This window comes from Montipora capricornis, chromosome 11 (genome assembly GCF_036669925.1).
Source record: "Montipora capricornis isolate CH-2021 chromosome 11, ASM3666992v2, whole genome shotgun sequence".
NCBI lineage: Eukaryota > Metazoa > Cnidaria > Anthozoa > Scleractinia > Acroporidae > Montipora > Montipora capricornis.
Genome location: NC_090893.1, coordinates 18,731,847 through 18,748,982, shown reverse-complemented (window position 1 = coordinate 18,748,982; position 17,136 = coordinate 18,731,847). Strand labels below are relative to the sequence as shown.

The 17,136-nt window shown below is 37.7% G+C and overlaps 2 protein-coding genes across 2 annotated transcripts in view; both read right to left on the bottom strand.

The window, feature by feature from the left end:
- Window positions 1-406, bottom strand: part of LOC138024370 (tetratricopeptide repeat protein 28-like) — an 11,175-nt gene extending 10,769 nt beyond the window's left edge. Inside the window, exon 1 of the mRNA XM_068871554.1 lies at window positions 1-406. This exon is cut by the window's left edge and continues 3,079 nt beyond it. The gene's annotated coding sequence lies outside the window, so the exon portion shown is untranslated.
- LOC138023161 (uncharacterized) overlaps window positions 1-12,586 on the bottom strand; it is a 36,250-nt gene extending 23,664 nt beyond the window's left edge. The window contains exons 1-8 of the mRNA XM_068870183.1: window positions 12,572-12,586; window positions 12,422-12,480; window positions 11,444-11,491; window positions 9,410-9,479; window positions 8,896-8,950; window positions 7,044-7,084; window positions 4,114-4,243; window positions 1,720-1,792 (exon numbers count right to left, since the gene is read on the bottom strand). Of these exons, the coding sequence (XP_068726284.1) occupies window positions 1,720-1,792; window positions 4,114-4,243; window positions 7,044-7,084; window positions 8,896-8,950; window positions 9,410-9,479; window positions 11,444-11,491; window positions 12,422-12,480; window positions 12,572-12,586 (491 nt within the window). The remainder of the gene's footprint in view (window positions 1-1,719; window positions 1,793-4,113; window positions 4,244-7,043; window positions 7,085-8,895; window positions 8,951-9,409; window positions 9,480-11,443; window positions 11,492-12,421; window positions 12,481-12,571) is intronic.
- Window positions 12,587-17,136: the final 4,550 nt, after the last annotated feature.

Sequence of the window (17,136 nt, the reverse complement as noted above, 5' to 3'; positions counted from 1 at the left end):
GCACACGTATATGTCACTGTAATACGTCTACGCTCGCGGGCTAACAGAGGGGCACGCAAAATTTCGGCATGGAATGTTCTGGTGGCGCAATGTTCGTGTTCAAATTATTATAATTGGGGAAAAAACCATGCTAAAAATATCAAGGACAGCCTGCAACTTGCAACTCTTTTCCTTTGAACAAAGCTGGGGATTTTAGGGCACCAATCTTATACCCAAATATAAATATTCCTGGACAAAAATAAGATCAAAGGTGCACGCACGGAAAAATGTGAGCTAGTCGTTACATCCAAAAAACCTCAGCTCTTAACCAGAGTAAAATGCTTCAAGGTCATGAGTTTCTGGTCAAAATTAACTCATAACTTCAGAATTTGTATGATAATGTATGTTTTCGCGTTTGCATTTGGTTTGCTGTTAACTACGATGTTTGACCCAACAATCTTCATTCACTTTACAATGGTTCATCTCATGTGAAGTGCCATGCCATGAAGTTGCATGGCGGCCAGGTCCTAACACAAGATCAGTTTTGAAAAATTATCTTGACATGGCTGATAACTGAGAAGTGAGTCAAATACAAAGAAACAGCAATTTTACTTTGTCTTCGTTTATGAACTATGAATAACCAAAACGATACAAGAAGTGTGTACAATTAAAAAGGCACACAAGCTTAGAAAACTTAATGCAAACAAAGTGTTAACATAGCCAAAGTTAAAACTCAAATTCTGGCCGCTATGTTGATGTGTTTCTGCTAAAAAACCAACATAATGTCTCCATACTAAACTCTTTCAATTTTGATGGCACATTTTGATGAAAAAAACCCCTTTTATGGAATACCACAAATCTCTGAGACTTGAACAGGCTTGGTTGTTTTAACTGGTCTAATTCTAAATTATTTATTTATTTACTTATTTATTAGCGGAAGCGACAATCAATTACGAAAACAAAAATAGACCCATTTATGAATAACCACATAATATATGGCTGCTTGTCAAATGCACAATAAGTCACATGAAACGTCCATTTTGTCACCAAGAGAATCATTTCTGAGTCTTAGAAAAAGCCAAAAGTCATGATTCGTGAGTTTTTTGTTCAGAATCAGCCTAAGCTTCTTGACCAATAGAGCAGCAGCATAAAAAGCACAAAGCTTCACATTATTTCTCATAAAAACCCTCATAAAATTAAACAGCTGAAGGCACGCATTTATGGGATGAAATGCAGTCGAGTTATCTCAAATCAAAAATGCCAGGAGATACCATTCCGAATTCGGAATAAGAGTTTTACTCAAATCAATTTTAAAAAAAAATGCTATACATGCACTACTGTTACAGTATTTTTGAAGCTGCATGCATCCTTTGAAGAATGAGGAATACAAGATTACATGCTATTCATATGCCAAGAAGTGGATGCGTATTGATTTCTAAAATTTACACTTGCAGATTTGCCTCAATTTATTATAAGCTTAAAACCCTAAGCACTTACCGGTACATGTATTACCTTCAATTCTTTGTTCATCCAACAGGCAAAATTTAATCATACATGTATCACAGGTGTATGGAAAAAGGGTGTCTTTTACATATTAAATAATGGCAGTGATCATTTTCACTGTAACCCACAAACATAACATAATTTATAGCACAAATTATTCATAATCAGAGCTTGTTTGCATTGTGTGCATGTACATTGTATACAATATTTAGCTTTAAGTAATGACAAGCAACTTACCACTGTTGGTCCTGAAACAGACTAATGCTCTTTTGTGTGAGCTCAAGCAGTGGCTTCGTCAAGGGAAAGAACTCTGCAATGGTGATTTGATGAGGTTGTTACACTTGCCTACCAAAATTAGTCTCTGAATAATATACAAGGCTCTAACTTTGCTTAGCTTCGAAGAGGCTGTGTTACGAAATTTATAATTAGGCAAATTTAGCGACAGAGAACTCAGTGGCAATCAAATCAAGGGAAACGTAAAAATATATAACTACATAAAACATTGGAAGGAAGGTTTGAATAAAACATCAAATACAAATTCAAGGAGGCAGGCAAAACTGAAGAAGAATAAAATGGATTGGAATTTGGGTTTTTGAAAACTGTACAGCCTAACAGTTTTATCTTTGTTGTTTGAAAGTTAAATTCTGTATGCTCGACAGACATTTTTTGCCACGAATTCTTACTCATCATTTGCTTCATAACTCCTTCCATTTTGAATCTCAGAGCCGGATAAGAAAGCGAAAACTTTCTCTATTCATAAAAGAATTCAGGATGCATCATTTCTGACTTGCTTTCTCGGTGTTTCTCGAGGAAAAAAACTAGAGGGCAGCATAGGTCGATCAAACCTCAAAAAAATAATTTATTACACTGTTGCAGCAAGCTAACTATTCCTATTGCTTCAATGTTGCTTTGCAACGTTCCTCTTTATTACGATTTGAGCAGGAAGAATGAATCCCACAACAAATAAGTTAAAGAGGTGTAAGAAATACTGGTGAAATTTTTGCGTGCGCGCGTCAGTCACAACTGAATGACTGTGATAACTTAATTCAGTTTAATTCAGATACCAGATATATTGACAGAGTTGTTAGCTTTAATCCAAGGTTCCGAGAAAGCAGCAGGACGCAAGAAAAAAGTAATTAAGGACGGTGCGTACTAATTAAAGATATTTTTGCCCCGGTGTGTGATTATGCAGGAAATGTAGATCTTAACAAGTGTTATTGAAATCCAAAAAGAAAATTGGGGGTAACCACGCATTTTTCAAAGGTAATTCATGAATAATATTTGTCAAAAGCTTTAAAATACAAAGAAATGTATGGCGTTCTTTCTCAAATTGAGGCTTAATTATCTCTCAAAAATGCATGGTTACCCCAAATTTTCTTTTTGGATACCAAGAGTACTTACTAAGATCTACTTTCTCCGGATAGTTTTAAACCGCGCAAAAAATATCCCTGTATTAGTAAGCATCACCGATAGGAAATCCGAGTATTTTGAGATGCGCAGAACGTATCCGCAAAAACAATAGTAGGCACCGTCCTTAACGAATGAAATGATATATGAAAAGAATCATGTTATATTGAAGTGCGGATATGAAACCAAGTCAAGCTACGATCTTCGCAGTTATGAACGCAATTTTAACAATTAAGTAGAGTCGGTAGAGAAGCGTGAAAATTCAGGTCTACAACGAGGTCACTGATTCAAACCCCGTTGAAAGTGTCGAATTCTCAGGCTTCTCTACGCATGCCAGGATCATAGCTTCACTTAAAAAGTAATTATAGCTGGTTTATTAAGCATAAAATGACTTGATCTTGTTATTAGACAACATTGAGAAACAACGAGGAACTTAATTACCACTGTCATTCCAAATGGATGAGGATCGATGTGAGCCCAAGAAATGACTCTGCCGAATTATGATTGATCAGGTTACTACGTTATAGTCCTTTATGAACAGAGCAACAACTCCAACGATATTATCAGAGGCATTTAAACGACATAAAGAACACCAAATCATTTCATACTCGAAAATTAATGAGGCAGTTCTTTACGGATAAAGATAAAATGACTGTTATCCAAATAGGTGATTGTCTCATTGCTCCAAACGACTGAGGGTTTAGTTTCGCGAGGTTTAAGGTTGTTAAGGGAACGAAAATATATGAAGCTCTAGTCTTGCTTCGCCTTGAGTGTGACTTTAAACCCGATGAGTCATAACAGAATCAGAATTCTTCAATGATTATCAGGCACTCGTTTTTGCTTTGTCAAACACTCCATTTTGAATCTAACCAGATAAGAAAACTAAACCTTAGAACGCTTTCCTTTTGTCAGAACTGGTTGGCTAGACCCAGTCAGTTTGCAAAGAAAACGCAACAATTTGAAGTAAAACTTGCATGATTATCCCTCGCATTTTTCTGGTGGAGTTTTTATCATCCTTGGGATGTGTTAAGTTGAAGGCCAGTCATGAGTTCTGTCAAAAATGGAAAGCGTCGTTGCTCCACTTCATCTAACCATAATAGACTTAACTTAAGTTATCAGTATTTTCCCGATGTACAAGCAAAGAATAGAAGGCAGGATAGTTCTATCACACAAAAAAAGTAATCAACTATATACCCACATATATAGGTTAGAATATTCAATTACCTTGCAATACTCTTGTTGGAACAGGTTGAGCTTCAACAAGGAATCCAGCTACAGATAAATCAATGGATAAGGAATATCGGTAGATTGTTTGCGTGCGTGCTTCAGTCACAACTGAATGACGGTGACCGCTCTACAAAATAAAAGTAAAAACAATACCGTCATACTTCCTTGCTTTCATATAAAGTATAGTGAAAACAACAGGAAACAAATGAAATGTAATCAGAACTCGTTGATTACGCATAAATTCTTTGCTCATATTATTCAAGTGCTACCGTGACCAAAAAATCATGTCTTGTTTTTCTTTGGATTTCTAAACTGTGCCATTTAACCAAGTTTTGAAGCCTTGATTTGAAAAAGACACCTGTTTATTTTAACTGGAATTTTCTTATTCGATGGTCCACCATTCGAATTTTAAAAAGCTTGAGGGTGCTGATTATCGGTTACTTTCAGAGCTTTTAAAGAAGGTTTTAGTTTTCTTATCCGGCTCTGAGATTAAAAATGGAAGGTGTTATGAAGCAAATGATGAGTAAGAATAAGTAAAAATTCGTGACAAAAAATGTCTGTCGAGCATACAGAATTTAAGTTTCAAACAACAAAGATAAAACTGTTAGGCTGTACAGTTTTCAAAAACCCAAATAGCAATCCAGTTAAATCTTCTTCAGTTTTGCCCTTGCCCTGCCTCCTTTAAATTTGTATTTGATGTTTTGTTCAAACCTTTCTTCAATTTTTAAGTATAGATACAATGTATTTTATGTTTCGCTTGATTTGGTACGTTGCCAGTTCCCAGTCGCTAAATTTGCCTTATTATAAATTTCGTAACACAGCCCCTTTAAAGCCAAGCAAAGTTAGAGCCTTATATATTTTGTTCCATAAAGAACGTTTCAGTTTTACGCTCTTGTTCCTCTCAGATTTGTGTTAAGAAAGTTTATACTTTTCCTACAAGATAATGCTTTAATGACAGACTTGATAATGGAATAATCACGTAAAATTGAAATTACAGAGTCACGACGCCATTGCTTCACCCCCGCCAAACTTTTGCCTTTGAAAAGCATCCGTTTGGACCAACACTGGTAAGTCGCACATTAATTCTTGCTTTTCACATGACGTCACGACCGCCATGTTGGTGCCCTAAACAAAGAAATGGCGGCCATGTTGGTGCCCCGACCAAATCCTCCGGGAATTTAACTCTATTATTATGCAAACGCTTCCTTTTGTTTTTGTTGAAAAACATGGCTATTGATCACGTGAGTGAAAACCAGCAATTGCTCCGTATGGTCATAGTTAATAGAGGGGAATGGTTATGAAACCCGACAAATTTCTTTGTTGTAGGTTTTTGTTCTCTTTTTCGGCCTTAACCGTGCACAAAACACAATAGTTGTTTACTCCGTACTGAGGAACTAGCCAATCGAAACGTGTTGGTTACGTAATTCATGCATAGTGTATGAGAGCAAAAGAAAAGATTGTGCACGGTCGTGGACTTTCCAACCTAAATCTTGGTATCTTTGTTTGCTCCTTTGATGTTTGCCGAGCTTCCAAACCAGTCCACTCTATTAACTATGGTATGGCCTTATCTCATGAATATATTTAATACTTATGCGATGCAAACCAGCTCCGATTACATATGTCTTGGTTTTTGCCTGTTTTAATGTCATTTATTCTTAAATTCAAGATGCATCATTTCTGACTTGCTGTCTCGGTGTAAAAGGAAAAAATAGAGGGCACGCACTATAATAGGTCGATCAAACGACAAAGAAATAATTTATTACACTCTTGCAGGTATCTAATATTCCTATTGCCTTGCAACGTTCCTCTTTACCACCACTTGAGCAGGAAAAATGAATCCCATTACAAATAAGTTAAAGAGGGATGGTTTTTTGCGTGCGTGCGTCAGTCACAACTGAATAACCGTGATCACTTACTTCAGTTTAATTCAAAAAATATACATAACAGAAATACTGACAGAGTTGTTTGCTTTGACCCAAAGTACAGAGGAAGCAACAGGGCGCAAGTAAAAAGTAATCAACGAATGAAATGATATATGAAATGAATCGTATATTGAACCGCGGATATGAAATCAAGTGAAGCTATGATCCTCGCATAAGGCAATTTTAGCAATTGCTTAGAGTCGGTAGAGAAGCCTGAAATATCAAGTCTTCAACGAGGTCCTGTTGAAGTCTTGAATTTTCAGGCTCCTCTTCCGACTCTACGCCATTGCTAAAATTGCGTTCATAACTGCCGGAGAGGATCATAGCTTCACTCAAAAAGTAATCAGAACTGGTTTATTAAGCATAAAATGACTTTGTTATTGGACAGTGTTGAAAAACATCGAGCAACGTAATTACTGTCGTTCCAAATGGATGCGGACTGATGTGAGGCCAAAAAAACCACCCTGCCGGATTACGATTGACGGTTACTACATTCTCGAGCAACTCCAAAGTTTTTAGAAGAGGTATTTCAATGACAAACGAAACATAAAGAACACCAAGTCATTTTATACTCGATGAACCTGTGCAAATTATGAGGCAGTTCGTTACGGAACGATGACTGTTTATATCCAAATAGTTGATTCTTCCATTGCTCTTAACAACTCACTGACGGTTTAGTCTCCCGAGGTTTAAGGTTGTAAAGGGGAACGCAAATATATGAAGCTCTTGTCTTGCTTAGCTTTGAGTGTGACTTTAGAGCCGATGAGACATAACAGAATCGGAAGTTTTCAATGCATCCCAGGCACTTATTTTTTGCTTCGTCAAGCCCTCCATTTTGATGAATCTAACGGGATAAGAAAACTGAAACTTACACTAAACATAAGTGACTTAAATTAACTTACTTTCTCGATGTACAAGTAAATAATAGAAGGCAGGATACTTCTATCACACAACAAACAAATAATTAACTATACACAGTAGGAAAGAATATTCAATTAAGCTTACCTTGCAATACTCTCCTTGAAAAAGGGTGAACAGGAATCCAGCTACAAATAAATCAAGGGATAAGCAATATCGGTAGATTGTTTGCGTGCGTGCTTCTGTCGCAACTGAATAACCGTGACCGCTTTATAAAATAAACGTCATACTTCCTTGCTTTTATATAAGGTATAGAGAAAACAGCCGCAAGCAAGCGAATTAAGGAATCAGAACTCGTTCATTACGCATAAATTCCTTGTTCATATTATTGAAGTGGTACTATGACCAAAAAATCAATTTTTCTTTTTCTTTCAACTATATTAACTAAACGTGAAGTGACCCAAGTTAAAGACACTTGTTTTTTTTTAAGTGTAATTTTCCTATTTAATGCTTTGGAATCTTTAGGGAGCTGGAGTTTAGGTCGATCATACAACAAACAAATATTTTATTACACTCTTGCAGCAGGAAAATATTCCTATTGCCTTGCAACGTCCCTCTTTATGACCAGTTGAGCAGGAAAAATGAATCCCACTAGAAATAAATTAAATAGGGATGAGAAATACTGGTGGATTTTTTGCGTACGTGCGTCAGTCGCAACTGAATGACGGTGATCAATTAATTCAGTTTAATTCACAAAATAAACATAACAGGAAAACTGACGGAGTTGTTAGCTTTAATTCAAAGTGAATAGAAAACTACAGGGAGTAATCAGAACTGGTTTATTAAGGACAAAATGACTTGTTCTTGTTATTAGACAATGTTGAGAAACAACGAGCAAGTTAATTACCACTGTCGTTCCAAATGGATGCGGACTGATGTGAGGCCAAGAAATGACTCTGCAATTATGATTGATGTGGTCACGACATTATCGACTCTCTCGATAAAATAGTCCACTATAACGAAAATCTGAGCAGAGCAACTCAAACGTTATTAGGAAAGGCATTTAAACGACAAATGAAACATAAGGAACACTGAGTCATTTCAAACTCGATCAAACTGTGCAAATTAATGAGGCAGTTCTGAAATAAGGAACGAGATAAAATGCCTCTTATCCAAACAGTTGATTGTCTCATTGCTCCTAATTAACAACTGCTGGTTTAGTCGTGCGAGGTTTAAGGTTGTAAAGGGAACGCAAATATATGAAGCTTTAGTCTTGCTTCACTTTGAGTGTGACTTTAAAGCCGATGAGGCATAACAGAATCAGAATTCTTCAATTCATTCTCAGGCACTTATTTTTCGCTTTGTCAAACCCTCTATTTTTAATTAACCGGATAAGAAAACTGAAACTTAGGACGCTTTCCTTTTGTCAGAACTGGCTGGCCAGACCAGTCAGTCTTCAAAGAAAATGCAACAATTTAAAGGAACACTTGCATGATAATCCCTCGCATTCTTCTGGGGGAGTATATATCATCTTCGAAATGTATTAATTAGAAGGTGTTGTAGATTTAAGCCTTCGAAATGCCTGGCCAGGCCACTCAGTTCTGTCAAAAGAAAAGCGTCTTTTCGGAAAGCATTCGATTCCAAACTCGGCGTCATTTGTGGGATGAGTCTGTTGGTTCTCTTCTCTGCACCGAGAGGTTTTTTTCCAGGTACTCCGGTTTCCCCTCTCCTCAAAAATCAACAGTGACTTGAATTGCGTTGATTGTTAATTTCAGTTTACAGTGTCTCCAATTAGTGCTCCAGCACTAGAACGACTAGACACTTAAATAAAGTTCCTTCCTTCCTTCCTTCCTTGCTTGCTCCACTTCATCTTACCATCAAAGACTTAATTAACTAATTTTCTCGATGTACAGGCAAAGAATAGAAGGCAGGATAATTTATCACAGAATAAACAAACAATTAACTATATATAGTACAGTGGGCTAGAATATCCAAATACCTTGCAATACCCTCCTTGCGTCCGTACTTCTGTCACAGCTGAATGACGGTGACCGCTTCTCAAAATAAATGTAAAAACAATGCCGTCATACTTCCTTGCTTTTATATAAAGGCGGTATAGAGAAAACAACAGAAAACAAGAAAAAAGGAATCAGAACTCGTTCATTACTCAAAAAATTCCTTGTTCATACTATTGAAGTGCTACTGTGACCAAAAAATGAGGTCTAACTTCTTGTTTTTGTACTTCAAAACTATGTTTACTTAACACTAAGTGACCCAAGTTTTAAAGCCTTGATTTCAAAAAGATACTTGTTTACTTTAACTGGAATTTTCCTATTCAATGGTCCACCATCCCTAACTTTAAAACCTTGAGGGAGCTGATTCTTGACTACTTTAAGGCTTTGAAATTACATTAAATGAGAAAAACCAAGAGATATGTAATTGGAGCTGCAGGTTTGCATCGCATAACTCATATATTAATGAGATAAGGCCATACGGAGCAATGTGCGACTTACCAGTGTTGGTCCAAACGGATGCTTTTCAAAAGCAAAAGTTTCGTGGAGGTGAGGCAATGGCTTCGTGAGTCTGAAATTTCAATTTTACGTGGTTATTCCATTATCAAGTCGCGCGGTAAAACATCCTGTGGGCAAATTGTTAACTTTCTTAACACAAATTTACCTGAGTAGAACTGGAGCATAAAACTGAAAAGTAACAAATGGAACAGGAAGAACAAGAAGTCATTTCAACTTCCATCAAATTGCAAATTAATGCAGCAGTTCAACACGGAAAGAGATCAAGTGATTGTTACCCAAATAGTTCATTGTTCCATTGCTCCGAACTACTGATGGCTTATTCCTATGCGGTTCAGGTCGTTATGGGAACGAAAATATATAAGGCTCTAACCTTGCTTAGCTTCGAAGAGGCTGCGTTACGAAATTTACAATTAGTTAAATTTAGCGGCAGGGAACTCAGTGGCAAGCAAATCAAGGGAAACGTAGAAATATATAACTACTTAAAACATTGAAGGAAGGTTTGAATAAAACATCAAATAGAAATTTAAATGAGGCAGGGGAAAAGGCAAAACTGAAAAAGATTACAATGAATTGGAATGTGGGTTTTTGAAAACTGTTCTACCTAACAGTTTTATCTTTGTTGTTGAAACTTAAATTCTGTATGCTCGATATACATTTTTTGTCAGGAATTCTTACTCATCATTTACTTCATAACTCCCTCCAATTTGAATCTCGGATAAGAAAACTAAAACGTTATCTATTCATAAAAAAAAAATTCAAGATTTCTGACTTGTTTTCTCGGTGTACAAGGAAAAAATAGAGGGAAGCATAGGTCGATCAAACCAAAAACAAATAATTTATTACACCCTTGCAACAAGCTAAATATTCCTATTGCCTTGCAACGTTCCTCTTTACAACGATTTGAGCAGGAAGAATGAATCCCATTACAAATAAGTTAAAGGGGGATAAGAAATACTGGTGGATTTTTTGCGTGCGTACGTCAGTCACAACTGAATGACCGCCACCACTTAATTCAGTTTTATTCAGAAAATATACGTATTAACAGGAACACTGACAGAGCTGTTAGCTTTAATCCAAAGTACAGAGAATTCAAAGCAACAGGAAGCAAGTAAAAAGTAATCAACGAATGAAATTATATATGAAATGAATCATATTATGAACCGCGGATATGAACTCAAGTGAAGCTATGATCCTCGCATTTATGGACGAAATTTTATCAATTGCGTAGAGTCGGTAGAGAAGCTTGAAAATTCAAGTCTTCAACGAGGTCACGGGTTCAAACCCCGTCGAAGTCCTGCATTTTCTTCCTTCTAAAATTGCGTTCATAACTGCCGGCGAGGAACATAGGCTCACTTAAAAAGTAATCAGAACTGGTTTATTAAGCATAAAATGACTTTGCTATTGAACAATGTCGAAAAACATCGAGCAACTTAATTACCACTGTCATTGCAAATGGATGCGGACTGATGTAAGGCCAAAAAACGACCTTGCCGAATTACGATCGATGGTTACGACATTCTTGAGCAACTCCAAAGTTATTAGGAGAGACAATTAAATGAGAAACGAAACATAAACAACACCAAGTCATTTTATACTTGATAAATCTGTGCAAATTATGAGGCAGTTCTTTACGGAACGATGACTGTTTACTCTGATTCTTCCATTGCTCCTAACAACTGATAATCTAGTCTCGCGAGGTTTAAATTTGCAAAGGGAACGCAAATATATGAAGCTCTAGTCTTGCTTAGCTTTGAGTGTGACTTTAAAGCCGATGAGGCATAACAGAATCAGAATTTCTTAGGCACTCATTTTTTGTTTCGTGAAACCCTCGTCCATTTTGATGAATCTAACCGGGTAAGAAAACTGAAACTTACTCAATTTCATCTAAACTTAACTGACTTAGATTAACTTACTTTCTCGATGTACAAGTAAAGTATAGAAGGCAGGACAGTTCTATCACACAACAAACAAATAATTAACTTCACACAGTAGGCGAAAATATTTAATTAAGCTTACCTTGCAATACTCTCCTTGGAACAGAGTGAGCATCGACAAGGAATCCAGCTACAAATATCAATGGATAAGCAATATCGGTAGATTGTTTGCCTGCGTGCTTCACTCACAACTCAATAACCGCATGAAAACAATGGATATTCAGTTCCCTGAAGCATGATACAGTCTCAAGATTGTCTTTATGTAAATAAACGCCTCCCCCCCCCCCCACCCCTCAAAAAACAAAAGTTAATAAAACGTATGGAATGGTGAAACTAGTCAATAAGACCGCATATGACGTCAAAATATGATAAGAGCAGACATTTTGTGGAACAAGAGGCGTTAGCCGAGTGTGTCACTGGTGTGATGAATTAAACGTTTTTGATGATAGAGACGTAAGCTATGCCAGCGTGAAATGCAGCAACAGAATCAGCGTTTACAAAAGCAGGAGGCAGATCATTCCAAACTGCGCGTTAAAATATTCGACAAAAACTGGTGAAACTGGAATGGATGCTGCATGCTGGCACGCGTACAGTAAGGAAAAGCCACCGCGCACCGGTGGCTCAGTTGGTTGAGCACCGGGATGTCACGCGGGAGGTCGTGAGTTCAACTCCGACCGAACCCCAACACTCAGGGTCTTTAAATAACTGAGGAGAAAGTGCTGCCTTTGTAAATACATCTACAAATGGTTAGACTTTCAAGTCTTCTCGGATAAGGACGATAAGCCGGAGGTCCCGTCTCACAGCCCTTGTTCATTAACTCTGTGGGACGTTAAAGATCCCACACACTATTCGAAAAGAGTAGGGCACTGAGTTGTCGGTGTTCTGGTCTGACCTTTCCAGCATGTGGTCGGCTTGGCAGGATTAGCTTGAAGGGTTTCTGTGTGAATGAGACCACAATTGTGTATAACAGCCAGAAGTAAGGCTATTTAGCAAAGTGCTGGAGCCTCACTCAAGTCTCAAGTCTCAAGTCACGCAAGTCATTAGGAAAAGATTTTCTAACCTTGCCTGTCCTGATGATGTAGTAAAGAATGATAACTTTTCGGTGATCAATGACGTCAGCTATGCGTCTGTCCTTTAACAGATCATTGGGGAGAACCAATCAAAATTCATGCATTACTGAGCTTATTGTACAAAGAATAATGATGCACACCTCTTTAATTGTCATTACAAGAGGGTGTCTCGAAAACTAATTAAGACCCGACACCGAAGACCTCGAAAACTGAATGTGTGCTTAATTTATCACCCCCCGTCATCTTAATGAAACTCTATTTCAAAACACAACAAATCTTAAGGAATCTACTGTTACTTGGTTGGAGACAGACAAGTTCGCTTTGCAAGCACAGCCGAGGAGATAAACCTGAGACTATGCTGGCGACCCCTAATTGGTTATCACAGTGTGATATGAACCTGGTTACTCACCATTTCAAGTGTGACGCCCTCACCACTTTGCCACCTTTTATCTCTTACTTTCTCATCACTCGAGGGTTATTCAATTTTCCTCTTCTGCGAAGTATAAACAAATGCTATTTACAAGTGCAGCTGAGAAGTTGAACCAGGGACTACCAGGAACAAATTCAACCAGTGGTCAGAGCGGGCTTGAACCCGGACTCCCCGGATCTCAAGGTAAGTGCCCTAACCACTTGGCCGCGCTGCCTCACCCATAGGAAACCCGAGTATCTCCAGATGCGCAAAACGTATGCGCAATAATTAAGCTTCAATTTGGAAAAGAACGTCATACATTGCTTTGTATTTTAAAGCTTTTTATAAATATTGTTGATCAATTATTTTTTAAAAATGCGCGGTTACTCCCAAGTATTTCTTTTTTTTTTATTTCAATAACAATTGTTAACATATGTTTTTCCCGCCTATTTATACACCGCGCAAAAATACCTTTGAATTAGTGGGCACCGTCCTTAATACTGGAACATCAAAGCACTGGTGACCTAAGCTCAGTGTTGGGTGCTCTATTATGTAATTTTAGGAAATTTCATGACAAGCAAAAACTGAATGAGAGACAAGAGAGGAAAATCCCAATAACCGCTCAAAACGGTAGAGCAACATAAAAGAAATACAACAAAGCCAAGGACACCTTTGAAAGTGGTTTGATTTGCGAGGGTTATATTGAAAAAAAAAATCAGCTTGAAGATTTTACAATAACTGGAAAAAGGTTGTCTGGGCTCGGAAAAATATTTTCTGCGATTTATCCGTATAGGAGTTACATATTACTATGTAAAAGTTCAACATTTGTGATTAACCAAGAATTTTCCTGATGAAACCCAAAATACCATAATATGGCCCTTTTATGAGGTTTATTTTTAATGGTGAGTTTTGGTCGGCGTAAATCAGTCAGCTTAAGCCCAAAGTATTTTAACCCCTATTAACCCCTATATTGGTAAGTGTAATGTACCTATAACCTATAATAAAACTGGATTGTTCCACTCCTGAGCGGAACTGGTGTATCTCCTTTCATCATAGTTAATGGAGATGAAACGGGTTAAGGAAATACAGCAAACTTCAAAGGGTAGTCCTTTTGTTCCATGTTTGAGGTTGAGACAGGCAGCCACGTGAGCTTTATAAAATTGAATAATAGCCTCCTCTTTTAAAGTTCTTCTAATCAGTTCCCCTTTCATTAACTATGACTTAATAGAAGCAAGCACTAATATTTCCCTTTAAGAAATGTAAAATAAATACTGTGGAAAAACCATCCAAACCCATCACTAACACATTTCTAAGGTTCCCATTAGTAAAGTCTAGGCTGTGTTGCAAATCTGCATATTTCCCTTAGTCAGTATTTTCACTAACTAGCAAGTATCTAATTAAGGAAACCTTTTTGAGGGCCACAAGTTTATTAGCCTTTGGCTATTAAGTGTTCAAGCCTCGTTAAATAAAGACTGTAGTAGAAGCAGTAGCAGTAGCAGTAGCAGTAGCAGTCGTAGTAGTAGTAGTAGTAGTAGTAGTAGTAGTAGTAGTAGTAGTAGTAGTAGGACTTTATTTAAACACGGAAAATCCTCAGTAAAGCTTTACAAGTTAAAAACTAAAACTATTTAAAACTGCTGGAAATCCTTCAAGTTTCGCTTAAATTGATCAACGCATCCGACGTTTTTTAAGCGATTGGGCTAGTTATTCCAAAATGTGGCCCCACTATAGGAGAAGCTTCGCTATAAATAATTAGTTCTCGATTTTGGAAAAGCCAGTTTTCCCTCAGTTTCTCAGGCTGTAATTAGAGTAGTACTGAGTGAAAGACGTTGAAGATAATCCGGGGCATGTCCATTTATTTTCTCACACATCATAAAGGCTTTCCGTTTCTTTCGTCGAATTAATAGCCTTTCCCAGTTAAGGGTGATTAGGAGGTGGTTCATTATCTTCTTTTGGCGAATCCAAATTCCCCGTCCGCTGGTAGACGGACTATTCAAAACACCCAAGAATTGCAGCAGGTGGGACATGCTGCAAATTAAAGAGTTGCTGCAAATGAAATAAAGTTGCTGCAAAATAAAAGAAGGTGCTGCAAATTTACAAACGAGTTGCTGCAAATTAACAGGATGTTGCTGCAAACTAAAACATCAAAAGTATGCGCGCTCGCTGATGGAAGGGCAGGTACAAAACACAGGTAAGGTCATTATGTTAACAATTCAGAAAGTATCCTAATTAGGCCTAACGTTAGCATTTGCAAACAGTTAGGGTTGTTTCTGTATTGGTAAAACAATTACCTGTGACAAGTATGGGACCTGTGGCCTGTGTTTGAAACTTGCCCTTCCTTCAGTGCGCGTGTATACTTTTTGGTGTTTTAATTTGCAGCGACTTTATTTTATTTGCAGCAACTCTTTAATTTGCAGCAAGTCCCTTGTCGGTCACCATAAGAAATGAGTATCAATGAGCAACTTACCATTGTCGCTGCAAATGATTCCCAATTGCCGTCACGTCAAGCAATGGCTTCGTCAACGGAAACAAATGACTCTGCAATTGCGATTTGATGTGATTATTACATTATCCAGTCTCAGGATAAAACAATCGATTTATAATGTACATTATGTTTAACATGTGGACGGTTTATCCTTAAAACGCCGTATAACTGAAAGTGACTTTAAACTTGGCGATTGAATTCTGTAACTGCATAGTGAGAGAGTTTACCTGGATTGATAGAAAATGTCGACCAATGATATAATGCACCTATCAATGTTATTAGCCCCAGGGTGGGGGGGGGGGGGGGGCTACCCACGGGAAATTGACTCAGAGAGCCTTCCCCTGGGTAGGGATTTTGACAATGTATGCGTTGCCTCATGGTCGGGAATTTGACATGTCCGTCATCTTGGAACGCGGAGAGAACCTGGAGATGAGTTATCCTCAACCTTCATTTTGATGGGACTTATCTGGTTTTCCAGGTTTTTCTGGACACCATGGGTGAAAGAAAGGCAAGTGAATTCGTCTTCAAGGGCAGATCTATACCGGTTTCCACCGTTCTACTGAAGTCAGTCAGAAACGTGGGAAAGGAAACTTTGGAGAGTGGAGAGTTAAAATCTAAAAAATTCCCAGAGGCATGCCCCCGGACCCCCCTAGAAACTTTTTCGTTGATTTGGAAACCGGTCATTATTCTATACTACATAAAGATCCCCCCCCCCCCCCGGTCCAGTCAGTCCTTGCTGGAGTGTTCACAAGTACGAGAATGTTTCTTTCTACTTTTTTTTTGTGATTGCTTTTTGTATATTTCTACATATTCATAAAATTTCACTCTATCATTGTGCCTGCTTGATTAATTCGAAAGCTGGTTAATGTTGTTCGTGTTGTTTTGCTAAATGTTAGGTTCACCAGTACCGTGAGCAGTGGAAAGAAACGGTCATTTTTTAAAAAAAGCAGCTATGAAAAATGCGGCCAGGATTCTCATTTTAAGACCTGTTAACTGAGTCAGTACGGATAAAAGAAGGAAGCGCACTCAATAACTTCGCTGATACTGAAGTAAGAAAAAGAAATAAGACCATATAACTGGTTGTTCTAAGTTTATTGAGGGACTGAATGGAATTTCCGCGAACATCATGAGAAGAAGATCGGACAGGAAACTTGGTTGTTTTTTATTTGCAGTAGCAGGAAAATCCTTCAAAAACGGACCTTTATACTATGAATATCATAATGAAGAGATTTTGAATGCGCGTATTGCATAGAGACCATATACTTTATTAGAGTTTTACCTTAAGTAATCTGCAAATGTAAATCTTTAGTTAGTACTCTCTTATTTACATTATACCGTTCTTTTGACAAGAACGACTGACGAAAGGCCAGTTTACTGCCACAAGAATAACAGCAAAAAAAGCACTACTTCGTCGCGAATTTTCTATGAGGAAAATTTTTTCAGGAACCAAACGTCTACATTAACAGCGCAGGCCAGGGCTACTCCTTAGTATCTGGCTAGAAATGTTCTTCTCCCTTTTTCCTCCGGTCGCGCTTCAGCCATTTAATGAGGGCCAGTCGCGTGCTTCTCAAGTTGCCTCGTTCATGCCCAAAAGATTTCTGGGTAATTCTGCCATTCCATCACAAGGGAAGACCCCCGCTTGTCATTTCATAGCTTTTTTTTTTTTTTTAAGTGTCGGGCCACCCAGTCCTACCATCAAAATACAGTATCGATTAATATTTTTAGCTTTCAAAACTTGCCTAAATTGTATCGGTAGATCCTGGAATTCGTGCACAGAAAGGCCAGAGAGACAACTTCAATCGTGAAACGCCATG